This window comes from Natator depressus, chromosome 10, assembly GCF_965152275.1.
Source record: "Natator depressus isolate rNatDep1 chromosome 10, rNatDep2.hap1, whole genome shotgun sequence".
Lineage (NCBI taxonomy): Eukaryota > Metazoa > Chordata > Testudines > Cheloniidae > Natator > Natator depressus.
In genome coordinates this window covers 67,399,112-67,422,848 of record NC_134243.1, presented here as the reverse complement: position 1 = coordinate 67,422,848, position 23,737 = coordinate 67,399,112, and the positions used below count along the sequence as shown (strand labels likewise).

Here is a 23,737-nt window from a genome sequence, read left to right as displayed (position 1 = left end):
CCTTTACTTAATATTCATTTTATAAAGTACCAATTTTTATGTCACATTGCTACTCCGTGGCATTTCTGCTCTATTTTATTTTGATTTGGTATGCAGAAACATACAGCGGAAAAATAATTCCTTTAATGGGTTATTTTTGCATTAATACGCTGGAGTTGTATTCTTTTCTGAGGTTCAATCCTTAATCAGGTATTCACATCTAAATGGCTTCAACGGATCTCTTTTTTGCAATTAAACACAGATTCTTTTAAGTGGGCTTAGCTGTCCAAAGGTAAGTGTTTCACTCCAGCCTGGCATTCCTTCCTTATTCATGGCCAAGATCTACTTTAGCTAAACCACTTACAAATCAGATGTGCCAGGCAGAGAATTTAACCTCAACAATTTGATTAATCCTATTTGAATTACAACGCTGTCATAAATCAGGCTCCAAGCAGAGCCTCTCCTTCTATGTGAGTTTGAAGGATAGAATAGTGCTTTTGTGTATCTTCTTTTCAATTTGGGATTTCATCCTGCAAATTCAGCAGAAACCAGGAAGAAGCAACACAACAGAAGCCTCAAAAACATTTGTTTAAAGCACTCCTCTGTGCTTGGAGAGCATAGGAAGAGAATGAAATGGTGAAGGAGAATTTAGTACAGCACTGCACAGAAATAATGTTGCAAGTCATAAGACATCACATGGTTGTTAGTGGACTGAAAGGCTCTGTTGACTCAATTTGTTCATCACAACTTTTCAGTAGTGTAGGTTACTGGGAGGGGAAATAGGACGAGGCCAATTATAACTCACTTTTTATATTTCTCTTCTGGGAGGATATTTAGCTGCTGAGGACTAGAGAAAGTTTTTGGCACTGTCATGCCACACAAATGGGAACATGAGAGGAAAAAGGGCAGCATCACCAGCTCACTGAAGGTGGATCGACAGAGCAGAGTTGGGAGCAGGAAATCAAAAAAGTTTCGCTCCATTTCAAGATCACTTATACTCTGTAATACCAAGGATACTGATGATGGGTCGAGTCCAGATGAGAAATGCCCTGATCCCATTGAGATTTCTACCAGTTGGGATCAAGAGAAAATTGACAGTTGCCCTAGACTACAAGTGCTATGCACTTCAGAACCGGATGACAGCACTCCTTATCCTCTTGTGATCACCAGCGTGATCCAGTCCAAAGATGATGGAAGTGAAAGCTGCAAGAATATGAGAAGGAAGTTCTTCATCCAGGTAGGCAATTCACTGACTATTGTTTATTTCATGTTTCAATGGTTTCATGAATCTCAGGGCACAGAAGACACCCCACTGATTCTCGGAGATCATGAGCCAGCAGCGGTCCAACTCGGCATAAATAGCACAGAAAGTGTATTACACTCCCTCTTGGGCTGCAGGGTCTCTCCACTGCACTCTGCTGACTGACATGCCATTGAAGTCAGTGGAATGTTAAGCCATGCTCAGTGCATTCAGGAGCTGCACTCTACCTGGAATGCAGCAGACCAGCGGCCATAATAGAAAGCAGGGTCATTACAGCACAGACCCTTTTTAAACAGTGCTCTTGTCAGAGCTTATAAGCTAAGTGAGGTGCAGCTGGGTTAGTACTAGGGGAAACTCAGGTGATCCAGTAGGCAAATGATCTGTCTGAGTTTGAAGGATGTAGACTCTATGTTGCTAGAGATGTCACCTTCTTAACAGATATAAAAGTGAGACCCTAAGTGCCTCTGGTTGTTAAAAAACTGACGCTGCTTTTATCAAGAGGAAATGTAGAAATCCCACCATTCTGGCCATTTTTCAAATTGACTGATTACATTCTGGATACCTATAATAAATTCCCCCTACAATTGCAGTTGGATGCTGCATATTTTGTCACTTTCTGTCCTAAGGTGTTGTATATTGTTGCTGTGTGCTGCTAAGCAGCTACATTGTTTCATCCCAGAGGTGGCTGCATTACAGGCATAAGGGAAGCGTCTGCTAAATACACAGTACATAGTCTGTCCACTCAGCTAGTAAAGACTAAAGCACTTTGAGAACCTTCTTGGTGACAGGAACTAAATATACATTATATACCTAGGTAGTTTATAGCTGGTCACCTCCATGGTATCCTAATGCCTATTACATCATATGCATTTTAGCGATACAAATATTGAGCTGTATGAGGGAACTGATTCCTTTGTATTAAATATTCCTTCCATTCATTTTTGCATATCTTCTTTAGCAATGGGCTCAAATCAGAACTTCATATCCAAACACCAAGTAATGCTTATGGTGTTCAAACTCTGAATCCAAATCTCCATTGTGCCACTTGAGCTTCTCTCTAATGATCACAGCACATAGCCCAAACTTGACAAAAAGGGAATCAGGAGAATATAGTGCACATTTCAGTCTCAAAACAGAGCCCCCGTGCCCCCCCGCCCCTCCCCCCCGGGGAATATTCTACTGCATTCCAACGGAAAGAAAAAAAAATGACTTAAATTGAGCCAGCCCCAAAAGACGCCAAATCACGATGGAGCTCTGCAAAACCACACCCTTCCTCCAGCATGGAAACATTCCACATTTTGGCTGGTGAGCTCACTCTGCAAATGAAAGGAGGCTGCTGGCCTCTGCCAGCCAAAGGATTCCACTCTACCTTCCTTGCACAGTGCATTCTCATGTGCTTGTCAGCTGTTGCAGCTTGTCCATCCACAAACCCAAAGCACCCTGAGTTCCAATAACTGCCACCAGGTTTCCCAGCATCTGACTTCTCACCATTTTACCAAAGATAGTCAAGTCAGAGAGTCCAGGTGCCTTGAATTTATGGTAGTCAAGTTAGCTGCTGCCGCATGAGAACAGTTATACATCAATTCATCTTTAGCAATGTAAGTGTCCCCTGGTGGCACTTGTTAACCTTCTGTATACTGTGTGGAATCACGGTGATGCCATCAAGTCTTCATTTTTCCTCCTACGAGAGCAGAGATGCTGGCAGCATCTACCTTGTTCTCCCGTCTGTGTCATCTTGCTGAGGCTCTGCAATATGCAGTGAAGTGATTGATACATCCCCTCTATATCGCACTGGTCTGTCATAACCGGCTCCTTAGTGCAGTATGCATCAGAGAGCACTTGGCCCTCTCTTAAAACCCCTATCCTCAAATATCCAGAAGAAGAGAGTCAGTGATTTTCTTCAGGTCCCAAGGCGTCAGGCTCTCTGTTGTTCTCTATAATCAGCTGCAGAAATTCACTGGTCAATGCATGGCCCATTCTCATTTCAGGGAATCAGAATCCATTTTTCTGTTACATTACTGGGGCACACAGCTGTGCCAGACTATTGTGTTAGTCCATCAGTTTTCTGCCTTACACTACCTGCAGCCGTGTGCCTGGTGCCCATGACCCTGAAGGTGCGAACACCCTCCACAAAAATCCAGAGCACTGAACTCTCAAACAGCAGTTCCTTCCAGGCCCAGCAGTGGAAGAATTCATGTTCCTGTCTGAGCCTTACACTGTTGTTCGTGTATGATTCACTAGTGTTCCCACTTTGATTAAATTACACAGTGTTTCCAGCATCACTTTATTTCAGGCAACCAGTTTCAGGTACATACTCTTGTCGCAAATACTTGGCAAGTTCTATGTATCGACACAGTACAGTAAGTATAATAGGAAGTGCCATGATCTGATTACAGCTATCATTTATATTACATAAAAATAATATTGATAACCAGTGACCATAACAAGAATAATAAAAGTACTACAAGGGTCTTTGTCGTTTGTCAAAACAGAGCAGTTGTGAGTAGGCGGAAGTGTGGAAACTAAGGCAACACTTGTTATCCCTGGAAGACATGTTTTATTTTGTTTGTTGTGGTCTCGAGGGCCACACTGACAGCTTACTAAGACCCTGACAATTGTATGTAACTTGCATCATAATCACAGAATCATAGGACTGGAAGGGACCTTGAGAGGTTATCTAGTCCAGTCCCCTGCGCTCATGGCAGGACTAAGGGCTTGTCTTCATGACTGGGGTAAGTTGATCTAAGTTACACTACTCCAGCTGCATGAATAAAGTAACTGGAGTCGACGTAGCTTAGGTCAACTTACCCCGGTGTCTTCACTGCACTGCATCGACGGGAGACGCTCTCCGGTCAACTTCCCTTAGTCTTCTCAAAGAGCTGGAGTATCAGGGTTGACCGGAGAGTGGTCTGCAGTCGATTTAGAGGGTCTTCACTTGACCCACTAAATCAATCCCTGCTGTATCGATTGCAGCAGCACCCATCTCCCTGTAGTGAAGACCAGTCCTAAGTATTATCTAAACCATCCTTACAGGTGTTTATCTAACTTGGCCTTAAAAATCTCTAGTGATGGAGATTCTACAACCTCCCTAGGCAATTTATTCCAGTGCTTAACCACCCAGACAGTTAGGAAGTTTTGCCTAATGTCCAACCTAAAGTGCACTTATTGCGATTTAAGCCCATTGCTTCTTGTCCTATCCTCAGAGCTTGCAGAGAATACTACTACTATTTTGCTCTTCTAAAATGGTTTTATTTGAGAATCTTATTTAACAAACAGAAATTGAGCACAATGCAAATCAGGACCTTCTGATGCAGACACTGGCGCTAGTGTAACAAGTGACTTGTGCCAGTGTAGATTATCCCAGCGCCATCTTAGTGATTTGTACCATTAAAGCAACAATAGTGCAGAAAACACAGCATTTAGGTGTGAGGTTACATACAGTTTTCACCACGCTGATATGTGTATTATTATAAAGTAGCAGACAGTGTTGGGTATTAGGTTTGCTTCATAACTGACTTCTAGGCAAAGTCACAACATTTTCAGTCTACTGTGCCAATTCTGATAACTGATACCGGGTGGCTGAGTTTCAAATGAATCCCGGGAACTGTAATTTGTGTAACAGTCTCACTATGGGGCACTTATTCCGCTTATGAAAATAAACAAACACTTTGATGTAAATTCAAACGGAAAACATCATGGAAAGGTTCTTCTGACATTCTGATTACATTATGGTTCTAAACCATTTGCCTTTGCTTTCAAGGAGGAACATTCAAAGCACGGTTAGTCCCCAGTATGCATTTTGGGGATTATTTTAACCCAGCAACTAAAGCGTTAATAATTTCAGAATGCATACTCAGCGATTAAACTGGGGTGTTTTTATGCAATTCTGTGTTCCCAATGGGTAGATGGGCCTGGGGTGAAACAAAGGTCCCTCATTGATTACTCTGTAGTTGGCATGAAGCTATGTTCTAAGTGAGTTTGATATTGTCTGAGACAAACTTCCCTATATCTCTATAAAAATATACATCCATACAAAAGGTTGTCTGGAAAATGAAAATTGGTCCATTTGGAAATGCCATGGAATGAAAATGTTTTCCAAATCTTCTAGATGCCTACATAATCTTTTTATTTTTGATCAACTCTCATGGCAAGAATAGTATTCAGAGTTTTCTTAATAGTATTCACCAAGCGAGGAAGGCACCTCGATCTTCATCCGGATGGGTCCTATGAGAAATCCTATGGCCTGTGTTATGCAGGAAGTCAGACTAGACAATTGCAAGGGGCCCTTCTGGCCTTAAAGTCTAGCATTGGTGAATCTCTGATGTCAGACAAGGGAATCCTAAGATCATTAAATATTGTGCTGGTCGGTAGCTGTCTGAAAATGCAGCTTTGGGAGGCTAGTGATATGGGCTATTTTGACCTCTCTCACTCATTGGAATTCTCTTTCTATGTGTTACTTAACAAAATCCTTAACATTTATAAGTTCTACTGGGTGTGCTGTGATCTTTCAACACATCCAGCACTTAAAAGTGCAGACAACTCAAACTACTATGACCTTGGCTAAAAAAGCAACAAAGAAAATGGAATGGCAAGCCAAAGGCTGGTAGTCTATAACATCGCTGAGTGGGATGATTGCTGGGAAAGAATGCTCCTTTCTGAATGTGTTTGCCTGTCGTGTGCTGCTCAAAGTAACTTCCTGGCTTTCCGTGTGTGCACCAAATAGTAAGGATACTGGTGTGTAAATAAGAAGATCTGCTTTACAGCCTCTCTGCTCCTGATGACACTTGGTGCACTGACACTCAGGCAAAAGTTGTGGAAGGAGGGTATATCTGATAGGGCTACTGAGAAATCAGAGACAAAGTCAGTCATGGTGAGGAATGGGTGGGACCAGGGACATTCACCCGAGCTGGAATGGTCCTTTGGGCACCCAAGCAATTTCAAGCAGTAATCTCTTTCTAGTTTATTACTGCTTCTGGCAGCACTACATTATGATATGTGGCTTCTTCTGCACATGCCACCGTCACCCATGTTGGGCAGTGGCATGTAACACCCAATCACTGTAACAGTAGCCATGGCAATAGGGCTACTGAGGGAGAGGGGGTATCCAGGACAGCGTGCAATGTTGAGGGGAAGGTTTTCTGCGTGAATGCCCAGCAGCCAAAAGACTGGAGTCAGGATTTCAGTGGATCGTAGGGCTCCATGTGGTTCCAGAACCATACCCCTGGCCTTTTCCATGTGGCCCTCAATCTCTCATGCCTGAGAGAAAAAAAAAACTCACTTTTTTTGCATCATCATCCAGGCGTATTTTTTGTTAATTTCCCATTTTCCAGAAGAGGATGATTTGACCCATTCTTTGTGATTGGATGATTTCCATGGCAGAAGACTTTGATGTCTCAGAAACAGGGTTATGGCATGACAGCTGGACAAGCTTGGTTGGGAGGGAGGCCGTATTTATTCCTTCACTTTCTTCATTTGTGCTCTCTCTCTCTTTCCATCCTCTCCCTTCTGCCCTTCCCAGAAATGGGACTGTGAGATCAGACACAGGTTATCTCTTAAACTTGTTGAGTGAGGTGACATGTAGCAAGTGGGTGACACAACAGGTAGGGCAGGTTCCCAGAAAAAAACATGGCTAAGGATAGTTGATGAATAGACAGATCTATTTATACTGCGTGATCTTTTTACCCGTCTCTCTATCCATCAACTAGCCATAGCCAGAGTTTTGTGGGAACCTGAACCCCAAGCCCCACCTGTTGCATCAGCCGATTAATTCATGTACCACTGATCTCATAATCTCACTACCGAGAAGGAGGGCAACTGGTGAAAAGAAGGTAAAACAGAGAGGGCAGGAGGGGGGTGGCTACTCCAATGGCACAGTTCCACTATCCCATGGATTTTTCACAGGTACCAGCTGGTACCTTTATTAATTTCAAAGGGAATTCCCAGACAGATGCTAGAAAAATAAATGGAATTTTGTCTAAAAGTTTTTAAAGGACCAGTTCCTCAGCTGAACATATCAAAATCAATGGAGCTCTGCTGATTTACACCAGTGAGGCCTCTGGCCCTATTTTTCAAAATTGACATAATACAATTTCTCTGGAAGAAAATTCAAAAAGGCTCTATTCTCTTAATCGGTCATTGACTCAGAAATCACAGCTCTTTAGTATTCAGCGGGATACAGAAGCCTAAGCACTCACTGCTATATTGTTATTACTGTTTTTTAAACAGAGTTAATCAGGTTATCATCATATGCCTGGTAAAGTGATTACCAGATCTTCCTTGAACCACCCATGTGCAGCCATGTATTTCATTTCAGACAATCTAACTATTGCGAGTTACATTCAGAGTGCACAAAAGTGTTTCAGTTTTCCAGCGAAGTCCTGGTTACGTTTATTTCAAAACAGCATCTGGAAGGAGATGTTTCGAGACAGGACTCTCAGCTAGAAACGTCTAATGAGAAAGTGATGGAAAAGGAAATCTCTGAAATGGCAGAGATAAAAAATATCCTGAGATTTGGCCTTTGGTATGACAAGAATGAAGAAAATTGGTTGCAAAATGAAAAGCATGAAAGATCATCTGAATCTATACACAAAAGTTTCCAAAAAAATCCTGCGATACTCCTTTGATTTAGATTTTTCTTTCAGCCTGAGATTTTTTGCTTAAATGTAATCTTACTAACAGTGCACTATTGAAAGGCCTTCATTTTATTTGCATGCTTAGGGTCAATAAAATTTGAACAGATGTGAAATACATGTTTCACCAGCTTCATTAAGCTCTGTATGGCAAAGCTGCCTATAAGTGAAAGATTTTTTTATTCATTGGCAACCAACATGCATTAAACATACATTCCAGTAATGACTAGGTCTGGTGCCCTAGGAGGAACCCACCTGCCCACCCACCAAACCTGCCAACTTTATTTTAACATGTTCTCTGCATTTGCCAGGCCTGGAGCTATGAGTCACCGGACAAAACCAACAGGACACATTAAAGAAAGGGGCAAAACTAATAACTGCTCTGCTCTTGGAAGCACCAGCAGAGCATTTTTACATATAAAATAATAAATGAGACAGAAAATAAAAGACATTAAAGAGCAAAGCCCAAACAAATTGGCTGCTGTAACATTGGCCAGTCCAATATTTATTTTTTAAAGCTTTTATGTCATGTTGCTAGAACTTGGATTTTAATATAATGATCTATATCCGGGACTCCAAACTGCAAATGCGGACAACACATACGAATTGCTACACCTCCCTCCAACAAAAATTAATTTCTAATGTATTTGACAGATAGAGCTAAACTGAAAATTAACCAAACCTGATGGGGTTAAAAAAAGGGATTTAAAACAAAAATTATAGCTGTTCTCTAGTTTTTGTGAGACACACAACAGAACTCGCTTCCAGTTTTGCATTCTCACTAATTTAATGCATACAAATGATTGTGCCCAGAAAAATATCCAAATCACCTCTTATTATTATTATTTGACATTTAAATAACCGTAGCACCTGCCTCGAAATCCAAGTCAAGATAGTGTCCCCATTGCATATATGGACAACATATATTGAGATAGTCCCTGCCCCCAAAGAATTTACAATCTAAGCCTCTGATCTTGCAAAGAAAACCATGCGGCCACCTGCATGGAGGTCCACTAACTCAACTCGAAATCAAGCAGTTCTCTTTGCAGGATGGGAATCTAAGTCCTGTACACAAGCTGGGGAACGGAGCACGACCGCATGTGGGTTTCAATGGGGGGAGGTGTCTCTGAATAGAGTGGAGCTTGAGACTGGCTGAAAATTTGCCCTGACGAGTCAAAAAATAAAATCCTCCAAATGTAAGGGCTCAATGCTGCAAGCCCTGACATGTATGAAGAATCACTCACTGCTCATGTGAGCACTTCCATTCATTTCAAAGGGGCTAGTCATGGAACTAAGTATTTTTGTGATAAAAGGTTTGCAAGATCCAAGCCTGAATTCGGAATATAAAATGAAACACACATTGTTCGGGCACCTCCTCGGACCATACGGCCACTACCGCTTTTATCCTTAGCTGTCCCAGCCCATGGCACTGCCAACTGCACAGGCTTTACCAGTTTGTAGGTATTTGGCCATGAACCTAGTGCAAGAATCTCACCAGACCCTATGATCCCACATTAGTTTTTGGAAGCATGAGTGACTCCTAGTGAATTTCATGTATGCTTCTATAAACAGAATTTGCCCTTGTATTCGCATGAGTTTCTCAGCAGTGCATAAAGCCAAATTAACAAAATAAAAATGTCAGTTTAACTCTACTGCCACTAGGGGCTGATTATTCTTAACGTATTACTGGAATTCAATCTCTCACTCTTTCTCTTTTAGTTCCCCTGGGGTGGGCTGATACTTCTTTCAGGACCATTAACCACTTGTAGTGTAGTAAGGAGAAAACACTTAACTGTATCAATAAAACAGAGGGAAAAATACTCCATGGACTTCAAATATAAATGTGTCCCAGCATACTTAATTTAGTATTTTTGTCTCTCCCTTTCCTTCCAGTTGGCATGGGCAAAAAATCTCACACATCCCTATTGTCAAAATCTGTCAGCTGCTCTCTTGCCTCTTCATGGCAAAACACATCATACTATAATCTTTTCCTATGGTAATCAGAAGTCATTGCAGTCCCATGGAGAAGAATTGTTTGAGATGTTTGTCTCACACAACAGCATCTACCCAGAAGTGAGCTGCATTCAGCTTCTACTTTTCTTGTGTTTAGAAATAATCTGGATCTAGGAACAAGAAAATTGATGCTTTAAAAAAAATCAAACTGTAAATAACTTAAATATTCTCTGCATATTTATTTTGATGCAATAAAGAGTTTTTGTCTTCATCTTCCTGAACCAGGATGGCTGCATCTGGAGGCTTTGTATAGCCACGGGAAATGATGGCCTGGGGATCCAAGTCTCGAGAACCCCCAACTGTACTTCTCTTGGGAAAGGGTTCACAGTCAGCCAAGTGATCAATGGGGGTGCTGCCCACAGGTACTTCATTTATAATTATTATTATGGACTAACTTGATGGTTTTTGAAGGACCCATCTTCTGACACCAGCTGCACTTTAAGATCTTAAATCCAAAGGAACGCAGTGATGCACAGGAAACATCTTACATTGCACTGAGCTGAAGAAATGGATAAACATATTAGAAATAAAACATGCAGCCATGCTCAGCTCTAACTCTTCTCAATGTTCATTGCAAATAAGGATTATAGAATCATAGAGGTGCAGGACCTCGAGAGATCATCTAGTCCAATACCCTGCACTCAAGGCAGGACTACATAATAGCTCGACCATCCCTGACAGGTGTTTGTCTACCCTTTCTTAAAACCTCCGATGACAGAGATTCCACAACCTCCCTAGGTAATTTGTTCCAGTGCTTAACCACCCTGACTGTTAGAAAGTTTTTTCTAATGTCCAACCTAAACTGACCTTTCTGCAATTTAAGTCCATTGCTTCTTGTCCTATCCTCAGAGGTTAACAAGAACAATGTCTCCTAGTAACAACCTTTTATGTCCTTAAAAACTGTTCTCGTCCGCCCAACCCCCACCTCCTCTTCTCCAGACTAAACAAACCCAATTTTTTCAATCTTTCCTCGTAGGTCATGTTTTCTATACCTTTAATCATCCTTGTTACTATCCTCTGGATTTTTTCCAGTTTGCCACATTTTTCCTGAAATGTGGCACCTAGAAACCGGACACAGTACTCCAGCAGAGGCCTTATCAGTACTGAGTAGAGCAGAGAAATTACTTCTTGTGTCTTGCTTAAAACATTACAGAATAGTATTCACTTGTTTTGTAACAGCGTTACACTCTTCACTCATATTTAGCTTGCAATCCACTATGACCCCCAGATCCCTTTCTGCAGTACTCCTTGCTAGGCAGTCATTTTCCATTTTGTATGTATGCAATTGATTATTCCTTCCTAAATGGAGTACTTTGCATTTGTCCTTATTGAATTTCATCTTATTTACTTTAGACCATTTCTCCAGTTTGTCCAGATCATTTTGAATTTTAATCCTACCCTCCAAAGCCCTTGCAATCCCTCCCAGCTTGGTATCGTCCACAAACTTTATAAGTGTACTCTCTATGCATTATCTAATCATTGATTAGAAAGATGCTAGCTTGTGCATTGTAAAAGATTTATGGTGTCCCCTCTTTAATAGCCCTTAGTAAGGGTCACCGTGCTACCAGAAGTACTGGAAGGCATTATGGCCCTGGGTTCTCTTAAGAGAGCACAGTATACAGTCCTCTCCACAGCTTAGAATGGTGGGGGAAGAGGGAGCTCTTTGGGATGTTTTGTGCACTAAGGAGTGCTTGCAGGGAGCCATCTGTGATTGTAGCCAGCCCCCGCATGAGAGTGTTCAAGGTGGCAGGGGAAAGGAGAGATTTCATGTGCCTTTATGGGCGAGACACCAAGAACAATTTCAATTATGCTGTATTGTTCTTGGGTCTGTAATACTGTGTGTGTGTGTGTGTTTTAAAGGGATGGTCGTCTAAGCCCAGGGGATGAACTGTTAACACTAAATGGACAATCACTTAATGAGCTCACCAACAAAGAGGCTGAATCTCTCATTCAATCAGCAACAGGACTGGTGAATTTGGTGATTGCTAACAAGGTAAGTAGGAGGGCTGTGGTCCACTCCACATCTCCTTGGCATTTCAAAAGTGTTTACCTGAAAGGCAAGAGGAATCAGTGCACTGAACATCTGGAACATTTGTTTTTTCTCCCCCAAACTTCACGTGGTCTAAGTCTGCTAACCTTCCGTGTAGCTCTTCCAGGACAAACAGAGACTATGGGGAGCCATCAGCCCTTAGAAATTCTAGCTGGGACTATACAGTCACTCCTTTCAGAAGCACATACCCCACCACTGTGTGTTTTCTATGTACAGATTGACCAAAGCTGGGGTGGATGAACGGAAGATCCATGAATCCAGGACCTGGGCTGGGAAAGAGCCAAGGACCCACCAAGTTTGGATCCAAGGCTCTATAGCTGTGGGACCCACTGCTACAGAGTGCTAGGGTTTACCATGGGGATCAGAGAGCACGAGGTAGCATTAACAGGACAGTGAGGCAGGAGTATTACAAACAAGCCCTTTTCCAGTGGAAGCCCTTTGATCTTTTGTGGGTGGACCATTTGGATCCAGATCTCACGGTTTTAACCTACCCTCAAGCACACATCTGAGTGGTGCTGATTGTATTTCCCTAATTTAGTTATTGCTGCGCTCCCAATAATCTGTCAAATAGTAAAGGCATTAAAAAAAAAAAGGAAGTCAGAGGCTTTGTTACATTTTACATATATGCATTCATTTAAATTAAAACCCTACTTCCATAATTTGTAGGAGAGATTCAGAATAAATGATTGGACAGGGCATTCACTTTTTGATAAAAGCAAATAGCATGTTGGCAAAAATTACATGAAGACAGCCGGTACTGGACACAGTCTAGTGCACACTAAGGTAGTAGTGTTTGAAATGGGACTATATTAATGCAGACTAGGGAACTTTTAGTGTGCGCCAGCAGGGTCCACCTGGGCCTATTAGTGTGCAACACACTAGTGCACACTAGAATTTATACCCCGCTAGTACAGACTGAAGCACTGTGTAGACAAGCCCTAAGGCACCACTCCTGCAGTGAGTTCCATGGGGGTGCTTCCCTGCCTTGCATCTGCATGGAGCCCCTTTGACGTCAATGGTGTTCGTACAGGTGTTCACTGCAGGATTGGGACCTAAACGTTAACGAAAATAACATTCAGTTATCTAGAGCCCAGGAAACTCATGTAGCTAGTACAGGCTTAGTTAGAGAAATGAGAACTGAAGTCTGCAGTCCTGCCCAGAGTGTGCCTCTTTTTAGCATCTTCATACTGTACATTGTCTATCATCATGAGGTCTGTTAGACTCTAACCAGGGGTTTATTTCTTTTTCCTTTCAAAATCAAAGAGGACTTATGTTTTATAAGGCAGACTATATTTAACATTTATATTGTGGTAGCAGCCAACAGCTTCAGTCTGGTTAGGTCCCACTGTGCACTTTAAAACATACATTATGTTGACTGAAAATAAAACTAAAAGTTAACAGAAAACATTTTGGAAATGAGATTCTGGAACCGGCTGCTTAGCCAAAACCTATAAAATCAGTTTCACAACGCACCCTTCAGACTCTTCTTTGTGCTTCTTATTCTAAAGAATTCACTAGGGGAAGCAGGCTGGAAAGAGGATGTATTTTTTTATGATTTGGCAATGGTGCCACTTGCTGCTGAAGAGGAACGTTACCATTCAGTGGCTCACTGTGATAGGATACCTCCAAACAGCTCTACTAAAACTAGACTTCAAGAAGTAAGTTACATCTTGTTGTTGGCCCTCAACATCTTATGACATATAGACCTTGCTCCTATACCATTTTGTGGTCTCCTCAGCCCCTGCAAGATTCTTGAGTAAAACTGGCTTGACTTTTTATGCAAAGTGATAGTTTGTCACATACATGCGATTTTATCATAGCTATTTCCCCAATGATTTAACTGAGAGAGGTTTTTCCATGCAATTAGTGCCCTTTTATCATTCTTTTAGAACTGATAAGGCTCAATACATCCTATTAATTGCAATAAATTGCATTGCCTAGATCCATAGATGGACGAAACTTCTTATTTTTAAAGTATGCTTAGAGTGGGGTTCCTAGTTGGGTGTAATCATTTACTTTTCCCATTAAACTCCCAAGCTATTTTGGACAAATTTGTTTAATTGAAAGCTTATAAATGCTGAACACAGTGGCCACCGTTTTCAAAGTGATCTTGGGTGCCTATCTTGGAACTCCTTGAAAGGGCCCGATTCTCAGAAAGTGCTAATCATCTACCCTCCAAAAATCAGGCCCCTTTAAAATCAAACCACTAGTCACATCTGATATTTAGAGCAGCATATCTGGAGTTACCAAGAAATGAAAATATTCTTGTAGGTTTGTTGAGGGTGGGGGAAGAAGAGGGAGATAGACTCATTTTTTACCTAGCATCCTGAATGTAACAACTGCATGTATTTCCATACTAGTCCTCAGGTAAGTTACAATTACTTCTGATATTTTGAAAGAAATGCGATCAAACAAATAATTTAGAATCACCATCCCTTATCATTCCATTTATGCCAGATAAACTGCTTTCCTCCCCAAGTTCTGGGATATAAGTTAAAATCCAGGCTGAAGTCTGTGCAAACTGAATTGTGAGAATTTTTTTTAAAAATTGAGATTAACTTCCATGTTTTTGTTGTTGCACTTGGTGAAGTGATTAGCACTCTCAGTAAAAACATAGCTGGTCAGATTTGTATTTAAAATATTCTGGGTCTCTTTTCAGGAATCCTCAACAGGTGTCTGTAATGAAAGGCCTGTTAAAATGGAAATACAAACTAATTGTTTTCTGCACTCTAAAGCCAGCTGCCAAAGGACTCGCAGTAATTCAACCAGTAAGTTTCTAAGAGGAAATATATTCTCTTGGGAAATTTAAATGCATGAAACTTTCTCAGGTTACGATATCATGATGTTGAAAGAAACAGCTTTTTTTGCCAAGCTTTACTCTGGAGGGTTTTAGCTAGTTTCTTCTGTAAGACTCATGGTGCATGACAAGCTAGTATTAAAGAATGGATTCAGATATCCATGCATACTTATCAGTCATGATCCCTGTACATAAAAATTATGTATCAACTTACATATGCACACCATTTTGCATATTTTAAAGGTACCCTGAACTGGTTCAGACTGTTTTTTGTGGGGGAAAGTTTTGGTTGATTTTTACTAAAATTAACATTAACAAAAACACTTTTGTAATTTAAAAACATTTTTAATTTAAACATTCCTCTTAAGTGTTATCATTCCCAAAGGCAACATATACCAATACTTGAGAAGCAGGTATTGCAATTGACTATAAACAAGTTTTTAATATAGGTAACATTTACAAGTGTGCCTCCCGGATTTGTAGTCACAAATATGGGCACACCTATTTCATTGTGTAGCTATTTGCACACACACATACACACAGTGTATCTGATGTTTTGATGTATGCTGGTACACAAGTGAAATCCTGGCTCCACTGAAGATAATGCCAAAACTCCCATTAACTTCTGTAGGACTGGGATTTCACCCACTGTGTTTGTGTGCAAAGATGTACATGAGCTTGATTTGTAGGTTCAATTTTGAAGGTCCCTTCGAGAGAATGAGTGAAAATGCAAAAAGGAAACAAGCAGCATAAATGCTGAGAAATATATTAGATCTTTAAAATTATTTATATTTCCATACTCTCAAGTGTTGTTCGTAATAGGGGCAGTGACATTTTAAAATGTATCAGTTTTATGTTGGGAATGTCGCTTTAACTCAGTGTTAACTTCTGTGCTGTAGTTTTAGTGTTAGGCTGTGTTAAATGAGACATCTGGACATAAAGTTTATGAACTACATTATGATGTTCTCTCCCTTTCTGGTTGTAATTCCTGGAAACAAAAGTAATAGTGTTCCGGGATACTCAGATGGGCTGAGGACAGTATCTATTCTCTAATCAAATGTACAGACTAGTGATACATGTTCCCCAAATAATGAACCCTTTCAGTTTACTTTGTGCTTTGTTGGTAAAATATTTGTCATATGGAGATGATTATTCACAATGCTGTTGTCTGTTTTCCATTGAATGTAATCAACATGGCCTTTCGAGTGAAATAGTTAAAACTAACAACTTAGCTGAGTCTCTAGGAGACGTTTCACTTTTGTCCAGATACCATGGCAATGGGCACACTGGAAATGCAAAGATAGATATAAACAGACAGAAAAGAAACTTTATGGGGATGTGCAGTAGCTGAAATAGCTTGTAATAAAATGAAATCCAGATGTGCCTGTACACAGCATAGGTGAAAGCACAGAAACAATATAGCAAGGGTAGCAGTAGTGAAACAGGGTACAGCCAGAAAACCCAATCCTATACTCTGTATGTCAGCATGTTAAAATTTTAAACAGGTGAATTACCTGCCCAGTCCCCCAGCACTGCATATTCCTTCTACTAGACATGGCATAGGCCAGAGGGTGGTCATTGATGCAGCAGTTTATTATAGCCAGAAAGGCTGGATCAGGTTCTGGCCTCCTATGATTGTTTGGCATAGGTGACATGAACAGAAGTACACTCCTGTGATTCAAACTGTGAAAGCCTGTAACAGATAGAAATGCCATCGTTATCCAGGTACAAGCTGCCTGATCGCCTCCTCATGGCTTATGCCAGCAGAACCCCTTTGTGGACACATAGTCTAGCGTTAGGTGGTTGGGCCTGATTACCCCCTTCTAAGACAGCTGGGGTTGCTGTGTCCTAGAGGGTCATCCCTGGGGAAGTGTAGGTAGTGTCTGCACCGCTGTCCTTCTCAGCTGCTTCTCCCAAGGATGGAGCTTGAATTTGCAGTCAGGGCTTCATAGGATCCCACACTGGCAGAGGCTGCCCTGGGGATATGCGGAGTCAGCACATCCCCTCCTTTCTCTCCCTCCCCCCCGCAACTTGGCCAGCACCACTGTGGTAGCACAGGCTGGGTGCAAGTCCCTCAGTGGAGCACAGCCGTGTAGACACAGTGCACCAGTGGGCAGATTTTCCACAATCTTGCACCCAGGGTTTTGCTGTGGAAAAAAATACACATCCAGCCTACTGTCTTTTGAAAACCTGTATCTACTAAAAAAAGTCTGCCGAACAGTGAAGTCTGTTAGGTTGTGGAATAGTCTTTCAAGGAAAGTGGGGAAATGCATATAATAGTCTCACCCTGCATTGGCAGAAGGAGGAATTGGCTCAGCTAACAGGTCTTTTCATCTGTATCATCTTTGATTCTGTGATAACTGTATCTGTCTTCTTTTCTTCGGGGTAATGTGATTTTGCTCTCAGTGCATCATGTGATGCAATTAAGATGCTCCCTTGTAAGGAGCCCCTGATATGGAGAGAGAGGGTTATGGATGCAGAAGCTTGTGCATAAAAGTGAATGGAATGTATGTGCAGCAGGCAGTCTTTGAACAAGGCCCTGTGTGTCTGCCATGCAGAACTCTCTCTATTAGCTGAGTGTGCCCAGCAGTTGATCGTGTGAAGTCACTGGGTGCAACTGAAGCTTGTGAGGTTTGGTTCTTAATGGTGGCTCAGGGAATCCCATCACTGCCTGGTACAGTTATATTTACAACTTGAAAAATCTTTCTAAACGGAATTTATTGAGTCAAGTGTTTGATGCAGAAGTGTTTGAAGCTAATGCTCATGAAAAATACGGTGTCATGCCTTCTGTCTCCTGTAGGTGTAAATCCTTACTGGATGGGGGAAATTGACTATCCAGTGACAAAGAAATCAACAGCATATAGAGACAGACAGCCCCATTCTCTTTACAGTAACCGGAAGTCACTCTCTCAGCAGCTAGACTGTTCGGTAGGAAGAGGTCCGGTAAGTGCAACAGGAAATCACACACCACTAGAAAGTTACATTCATCAGGCTCAACAAGAACACTCCAGCTAAGCTGCACTTAGTTTTCTTGCCAAAGCTTTCCCGCCTCAGGGGCCCTGCCACTGGAGACTGCACTAGGGATACAGTGAATCAGTGCATCTCTCAGTCGCTCCAGCCGTGCTCCCTGCCAGAGGGCCATCCCAAGTGAAAGAGATGCCCTCCCCATGGTGACATTTCTGCCTACTCCCCCATCCCCCCCCCCCACACCTGCACAAAGCCACACTGAATTGACCGTGTGAGGTGCAGGTCCAGATATGGAGGAAAGGCTCTACAACAGCACAGCCCCTCCATTGTCCTTTCTCCAGCACCTGCTGCTCCTGAGCATCCCCTATGCACGTTTTCCAGCTACAGTGGATCCACAGGAGAGTGGATGCTGTTGTCCCTTCCCTTGGTCACCCCCATAGCCCTCTCACCTATTTGGAGCTAGGAGAGAGCACTGCCACAGTGACAGCAGAAGAGGCCCCCTGAATGACTGATCCACCCTGCTGGCCACATATTGAAATTGCAATGCTTCTGCACCTTGAAGAGCTTTACACAGGCCCTTCCTCAGGGGCATGAATTTCAACAAACTGTGTATAAACTTGCACATATCTCAGGTCCCTAATGGAAGATGGGCTACCGCCCAGGGTTTTGACGGAGGTGTACCTTTCACTGAGTATATTTTTGGCATTACACAGCCGTCTCCCAGATATTCACATTCTTAACTCTCTCTATGGTACTGCACAAATAAGCTTATTCTCATGTACTCGTCAAGCCTCATTTCCTGACATATGCAGAAGCTGAATGTTTGATGGGTGTTCCATACATTAGATCCTCATGCAGCTGTTAGTTTCACATCGCTACATAAACAAATTTGTAGAAAATCAGAACTCTGAGCTTCCCTGCACATGCTTCTGGCCCTGCTGAACTTCATGCATACTTAGCATTAGATAATAACTTGATTCAGTGCTTAAATAAGCTTCGTGCTAATGTTCATATAGGACGTCTTCATTAAGTATGTAACCTTTCTGCCAGCTGGAGTTGGCAGCAACAAGGTTCAATATCTAGGGGTTCCTCTGAACAATACAAAACAGAAGTGGCTTAAGTCCCCACCCAGTAATCTGAGAAAACTAAACACCATCACTGGGCACCGCAAAGAGGCAATACCTCCCCAGTTGCAAGCACTGAGTCTGTGTATAACAAAAGAAAAACTTGTATTAAAAAGGAAAGGGAACCAAGCATTCATATGAGAAAACACCACAACCACCGCTCAAAAGCATGTAGCCATAAACAAACACCCACCCCCAGTACTTTGGGCGGTGTCCTTTGCCTCAGTTTCCCATCGCGTGGTGTGAAACTCCCAACGAATGATCGTCCCTTCAACACGCCCTTCCCCTTTCCCTCCGCTGCTCCCCACTCACAGTTGGTTGTCCTTAGTCAGCAAAGACCTGGAGTTCAGAGGTGCGTTCACATGGGTCTATCCACCACCCGTGGTGGGGGGGGGGCAGGGCATCAAGCCATGCCCTAGCTGCTGCTGCTGCCTCTCCAGCTGGCTCACTACCGCTGCTATCTCTGCCACGGCTTGCCGCTTGCCGCTGCTGTTATCTCTGCCATCGCTGGCCGCTTGCTGCCACCTCTACCACCCTCATCTCTGCCACTGTTATCACTGCCACTGTGGCTTGCCGTGGTCTGGGGTCCCCCAACGTAGTCCTGCGCTCAGTGATTTCACTGGGTACCTGGGAACCTCAGTGCTGCTCCCTCTTCATTGTCTTTCACTGCAACACTGTCCCCACCCCACGTCCAAAGCTTAGCTCCTAGACCTGCTCATCAGTAGTTTCAGCTCTAGTAATCACTGAACAGAAACAAGGCCTCTCAGTCAAGTCCAATCCGCTCTGTCTTTAAACACTGGAGAGGGGAGGGTCAAATGGGGCCCAGGACTCTTTAGGCAGAGCGCACACCGCCGGGTAGGAACACCAGTCCCCATCCGCTCTCATCGTTACTGGGATTTGGCATCCCTACTCCCTGCTTAGCAAGGGGGGTTCAGTCAAGGCATACAGTACTAAGTTCGGCTGCCCTTTACTCATGCAATAAGGATACCTCTGCATTCAGAGTGGGTTGTAACCCCAAACCTGCCAAAATTGATCACTTTTGCAAAGCAGCTCTGTCTGCTGAACACCTAGGCAGAGTAGGTGTGTCTGTGCAAATATGGTCTGCCCCTGACGTCTTGCTCCCCAGTTCATCACTGGGTGTCAGGGTAGAGCTCATTCAGACCCTGCTTACATGTATATCACTACAGATACAGACTCATATTAAAACTGGTCATGCCTGATGGGCTGGAAACAAATTAAGAAATCCACCATCTATTAAACTGAGGGAAGCAGACTACTTGCAAATTGGTTATCAGCTTCTCACTGAATAGATCCAAGCAAAACGGAACTACTTCTTTCACTGGAAGAATTCTGTACTGCCACTTAATCTCAGGATGTGGCTGTTTACATCTTTGAAGCACTTATAATGGCATTAATTAATAGTGTACAACAAGAAGATGCTATGGGTAAAAGTTTATATTATTTTCACCCTTCGATGGCAAAGGAAATGGGCAGAAAAGTGGTGACAAGGATACAGAGCTGGTCAATGGCAAAGTCAGGATTGCACAGCTTTGACTAGACTAGAGCTTTGAGTAATAGCAATAAATAATAAGAATAGAAATCTGGAGATGGTCTGGATTCACAGTGCTGTACTCAGGCCCTTACATAACAGTGCTTGTCGTGACCCAAATGTGCAACCACATAATTTTGGCATGGGAATATCAAATGCCAACACAAATAATATGACTCAAGTATGAGAGAGTACTTCTAGGGTCTAGATTCTGGTTGGATCACAGTAGCTAGACAAGCATAGAAATGATTTAAGCAATTTCAAAATGAAGCCCATAGTCTATAAGGACCTCAGGGTTTTAGCTGCATATCCTATGCATCTGAAAAAAGACTAAAGTACCAGGACATGTTCTAGACAATTCTGTAGCCCATTGGGTCCTGGAGAAACGAGCTGTCTGAATCATGCAAACAAACATTTTAAAACCCAGCATGTTCTGCCTGTGGGATCTCTGTTGTTCCATGAAGACTATACTCTCACAGAGCAATTGCACACATTCATCTGGTATGTAAATGCCTGGCACTGCATTAAAACTATTTTTCTCTTTGCAGGCTGTTTCAAGACCCTCTAGATCACTGAGCACTGCTCAGTTAACGCATACGACTTGTGGCTCACAGGCTTCCGTAATATCAAACATTGTTTTGATGAAAGGCCAAGGGAAGGTGAGATGCTTGTGTATATTACCATAAACAGAATGCTAGTCACCTTCCCCGGTATAAAGATACATATCAAATGGGGAGCGAATGGTGCAGGGAGGCTGGTAACGGGACAGGGAGCCTTTCGCCTCTGGGTTGCCAGTTCCAATCCGGGCCTGGGCAGCCAGTGACTAAAAATCACCATCCTCTGCTGACTGTTTGGTGGCCTGTGCCGTGTGTTGGTGGTCACAGGCCAGTTCCTAATGGACACAATCACCACCAACAGCTGACATTCACTGGCATCCTTCTTAACAACCAGGGGCACTGACTGAATGGGGTCTGGAGACTGAATTAGCCTCTCCCTTCTCGAGATGCTCCCTCCAAGTCAGAGCTGACAGACAGTGGTGGACTGGCAGTGTGGGGAAGAATGCACTGCTTGTGCCGTATCTGACCTCCAGGTAAATAAAGGACTGCAGCCTCCAGAACCTTTTGATTTGTCACCTTTCACAAACACCAAACATTCACACAGCAAGATTACAGCTGAACTCTATCCTGTTAGGTGCTGACTTAACAGGAATTGAGGGAATTCAGCACCTTGCAGGATTGGCTCTTTAGTGCAATTTGTCTTCAGCTCGATTCAGATTTTGCAGTATTTCATAGCACATCTACTGTACTCTAAGTGAGGGCTCACTCTCCATGCACATGCATATCTGCCATTGAGGCTAATGGGAATCGCATGTGTGCACAGTAGCTAGAGCATGTTCTCCATGGCAACGTATTACCAGCTTTGTTTATATCATCTAGTGCTTTGCAGCTTGCATCATCCTGATTTGTTAAGACAGGAAACTCCACAAGATGCAGTCGGTGATAAAGCATAGTTACATAAGCAAGACCCTCGGTACAAATCATGTACACATGCACAAAAACAAAACTTAGATTTACACAGACCATATCTAGCAAGACAGAGAGAAGGCAATTGCTATCACTCTTACAAATAAAAATGCCAAAGGGGTGTTCTTGCTCTCTGTCTGCCACACATATGCATTATTTGTGATTATTTTTTGACTGACTTTCATTTGTAACTGGGATGCATAAAATATGGAAGCTAGAACTTAAACAGAGGCCTTTTAGGCCTGTAAATTCTCTAATTAAGATCTCTTTCTAAATAACAATGTCCATTACAGAAGTAGTGTCTACTATCAGAAAGTCCTTCTGTGGAATTCAGTAAAATAAATTATTATGATCATCATCTGTATTGTGTACGGTAGCACCTAGGGGACCTAGTCATGTATCAGGGCCCCATTGTGTGTAATACTTTGCACTTCTATAGAACTTTTCATCCATGGATTTCCAGTTGGTTTACAAATAGTAATTAAGTACAATCTCTACTCCTGGGGGAATTCTGTGCCAAAAAATTAAAAATTCCGGGCACAACATTTTAAAATTCTGCAAAATTCTGCTTATTGTTTTGGTCAAAATAACACAATATAATCACACCAATTTCAATTTATTTCAAAATGCCTGTCAAGTATGTCTATAACAACAGAGATAACAAAAAAGATTCAGAAATTCAATGTTTTTGACAAATAGTTTTCTTACTAGGCATATTAATACAGAACTTTGAGTAATAATTCATTTAAACTACAATAATGAAACATATTTCCCTCCCTCCTCAGAAGGGTTTGGGAAACTCAGGGGTAATGGAGGAGCTGAGGGAGAGGGAAGTAATTGCTGGGAAGGAGCCTGGAGTGAACCTGGAGGGTTGTTGGATGTGAGTGGGAGAAGTATGGAACAGGGTTTTTTTGGGGAGGGAGGAGATTGTTAGGGAGTTGGGGCGCTTCCCCCATGCAGATCCTGTCTGACCCCTAGCCTCTCCCATTCAGTCAAGCACATCTTCCCGCATCACCATGTGTCCCTGCACCCCCACTTAGCCACCCTCTGCTCCCCACTCCCCGATCCCCATGCTTCCCTCCCCCATCTTCATGTGTCCCTACACCACCACTCAACCACCTCCCGCCTCCATTGTCCCTGCACCCACACTCAGCCACCCCCATGCGCTCATGGCCCTGCACTCCTATTCACATTCAGCCCCTGCCCCAGCATGTCCCCCCCCAGCTAGCCCTTCAGAATGCCAGAACCCCAGCAGCCCCATCTGCCCTGCTCTGTCTGTTCCCACCATATCCTGCGCCTCCTCACCTGGTCCCACAGGCAGGGCACTGCGAGAAAGGCAGCCTCTTGTCCTCCCTATTGGCAGCCTCCCTGTGGCTGGTGAACTGGCTTCCCTCTGTTCTGGTGCCACGGCAACCCCTGGCAGAATGTATTTTCTGTGGAGAAAAAAAAACCTGTGGGGGACATGAATTCTGCGTGTGAGCAGTGTTGCAGAATTCCCCCAGAAGTAAGTCTCAGAATATCCCTCTGAGGTGAATATCAGTTCCATTTTATGGGTCGGGAAATTGAGGCAAAAGAGGTTAAGTGACTCACCTAAGGCCACACATTATGTTAGTGGCAGAGTCAGGAGTATGGAACTTAAACCTATGCTCTAATCATTAGAAGTTACTATTGCAGTGCATATATAGTATCAAATTAATGGTTTGTGACTTTTATAAAGAAGAACTTAGAAGATATTTAACTGAAATTTTAAGTTGGGAATCACTATATCCACCTTTGTTTTAAATCTTGTAATGAACATATTAATGTCCATCATACAATTTTGCTAATTGTTATTGCCCATGTAGC

The 23,737-nt window shown here is 42.6% G+C and overlaps 1 protein-coding gene across 1 annotated transcript in view; it reads left to right on the top strand.

Moving 5' to 3' along the window:
- The window catches only part of IL16 (interleukin 16), a 51,985-nt gene that overhangs the window by 5,775 nt on the left and 22,473 nt on the right, over positions 1-23,737 (top strand). The window contains exons 2-8 of the mRNA XM_074964798.1: positions 808-1,216; positions 10,108-10,244; positions 11,743-11,875; positions 13,441-13,590; positions 14,592-14,700; positions 17,530-17,672; positions 20,918-21,028. Coding sequence (XP_074820899.1) covers positions 851-1,216; positions 10,108-10,244; positions 11,743-11,875; positions 13,441-13,590; positions 14,592-14,700; positions 17,530-17,672; positions 20,918-21,028 — 1,149 coding nt within the window. The 5' untranslated portion in view covers positions 808-850. The remainder of the gene's footprint in view (positions 1-807; positions 1,217-10,107; positions 10,245-11,742; positions 11,876-13,440; positions 13,591-14,591; positions 14,701-17,529; positions 17,673-20,917; positions 21,029-23,737) is intronic.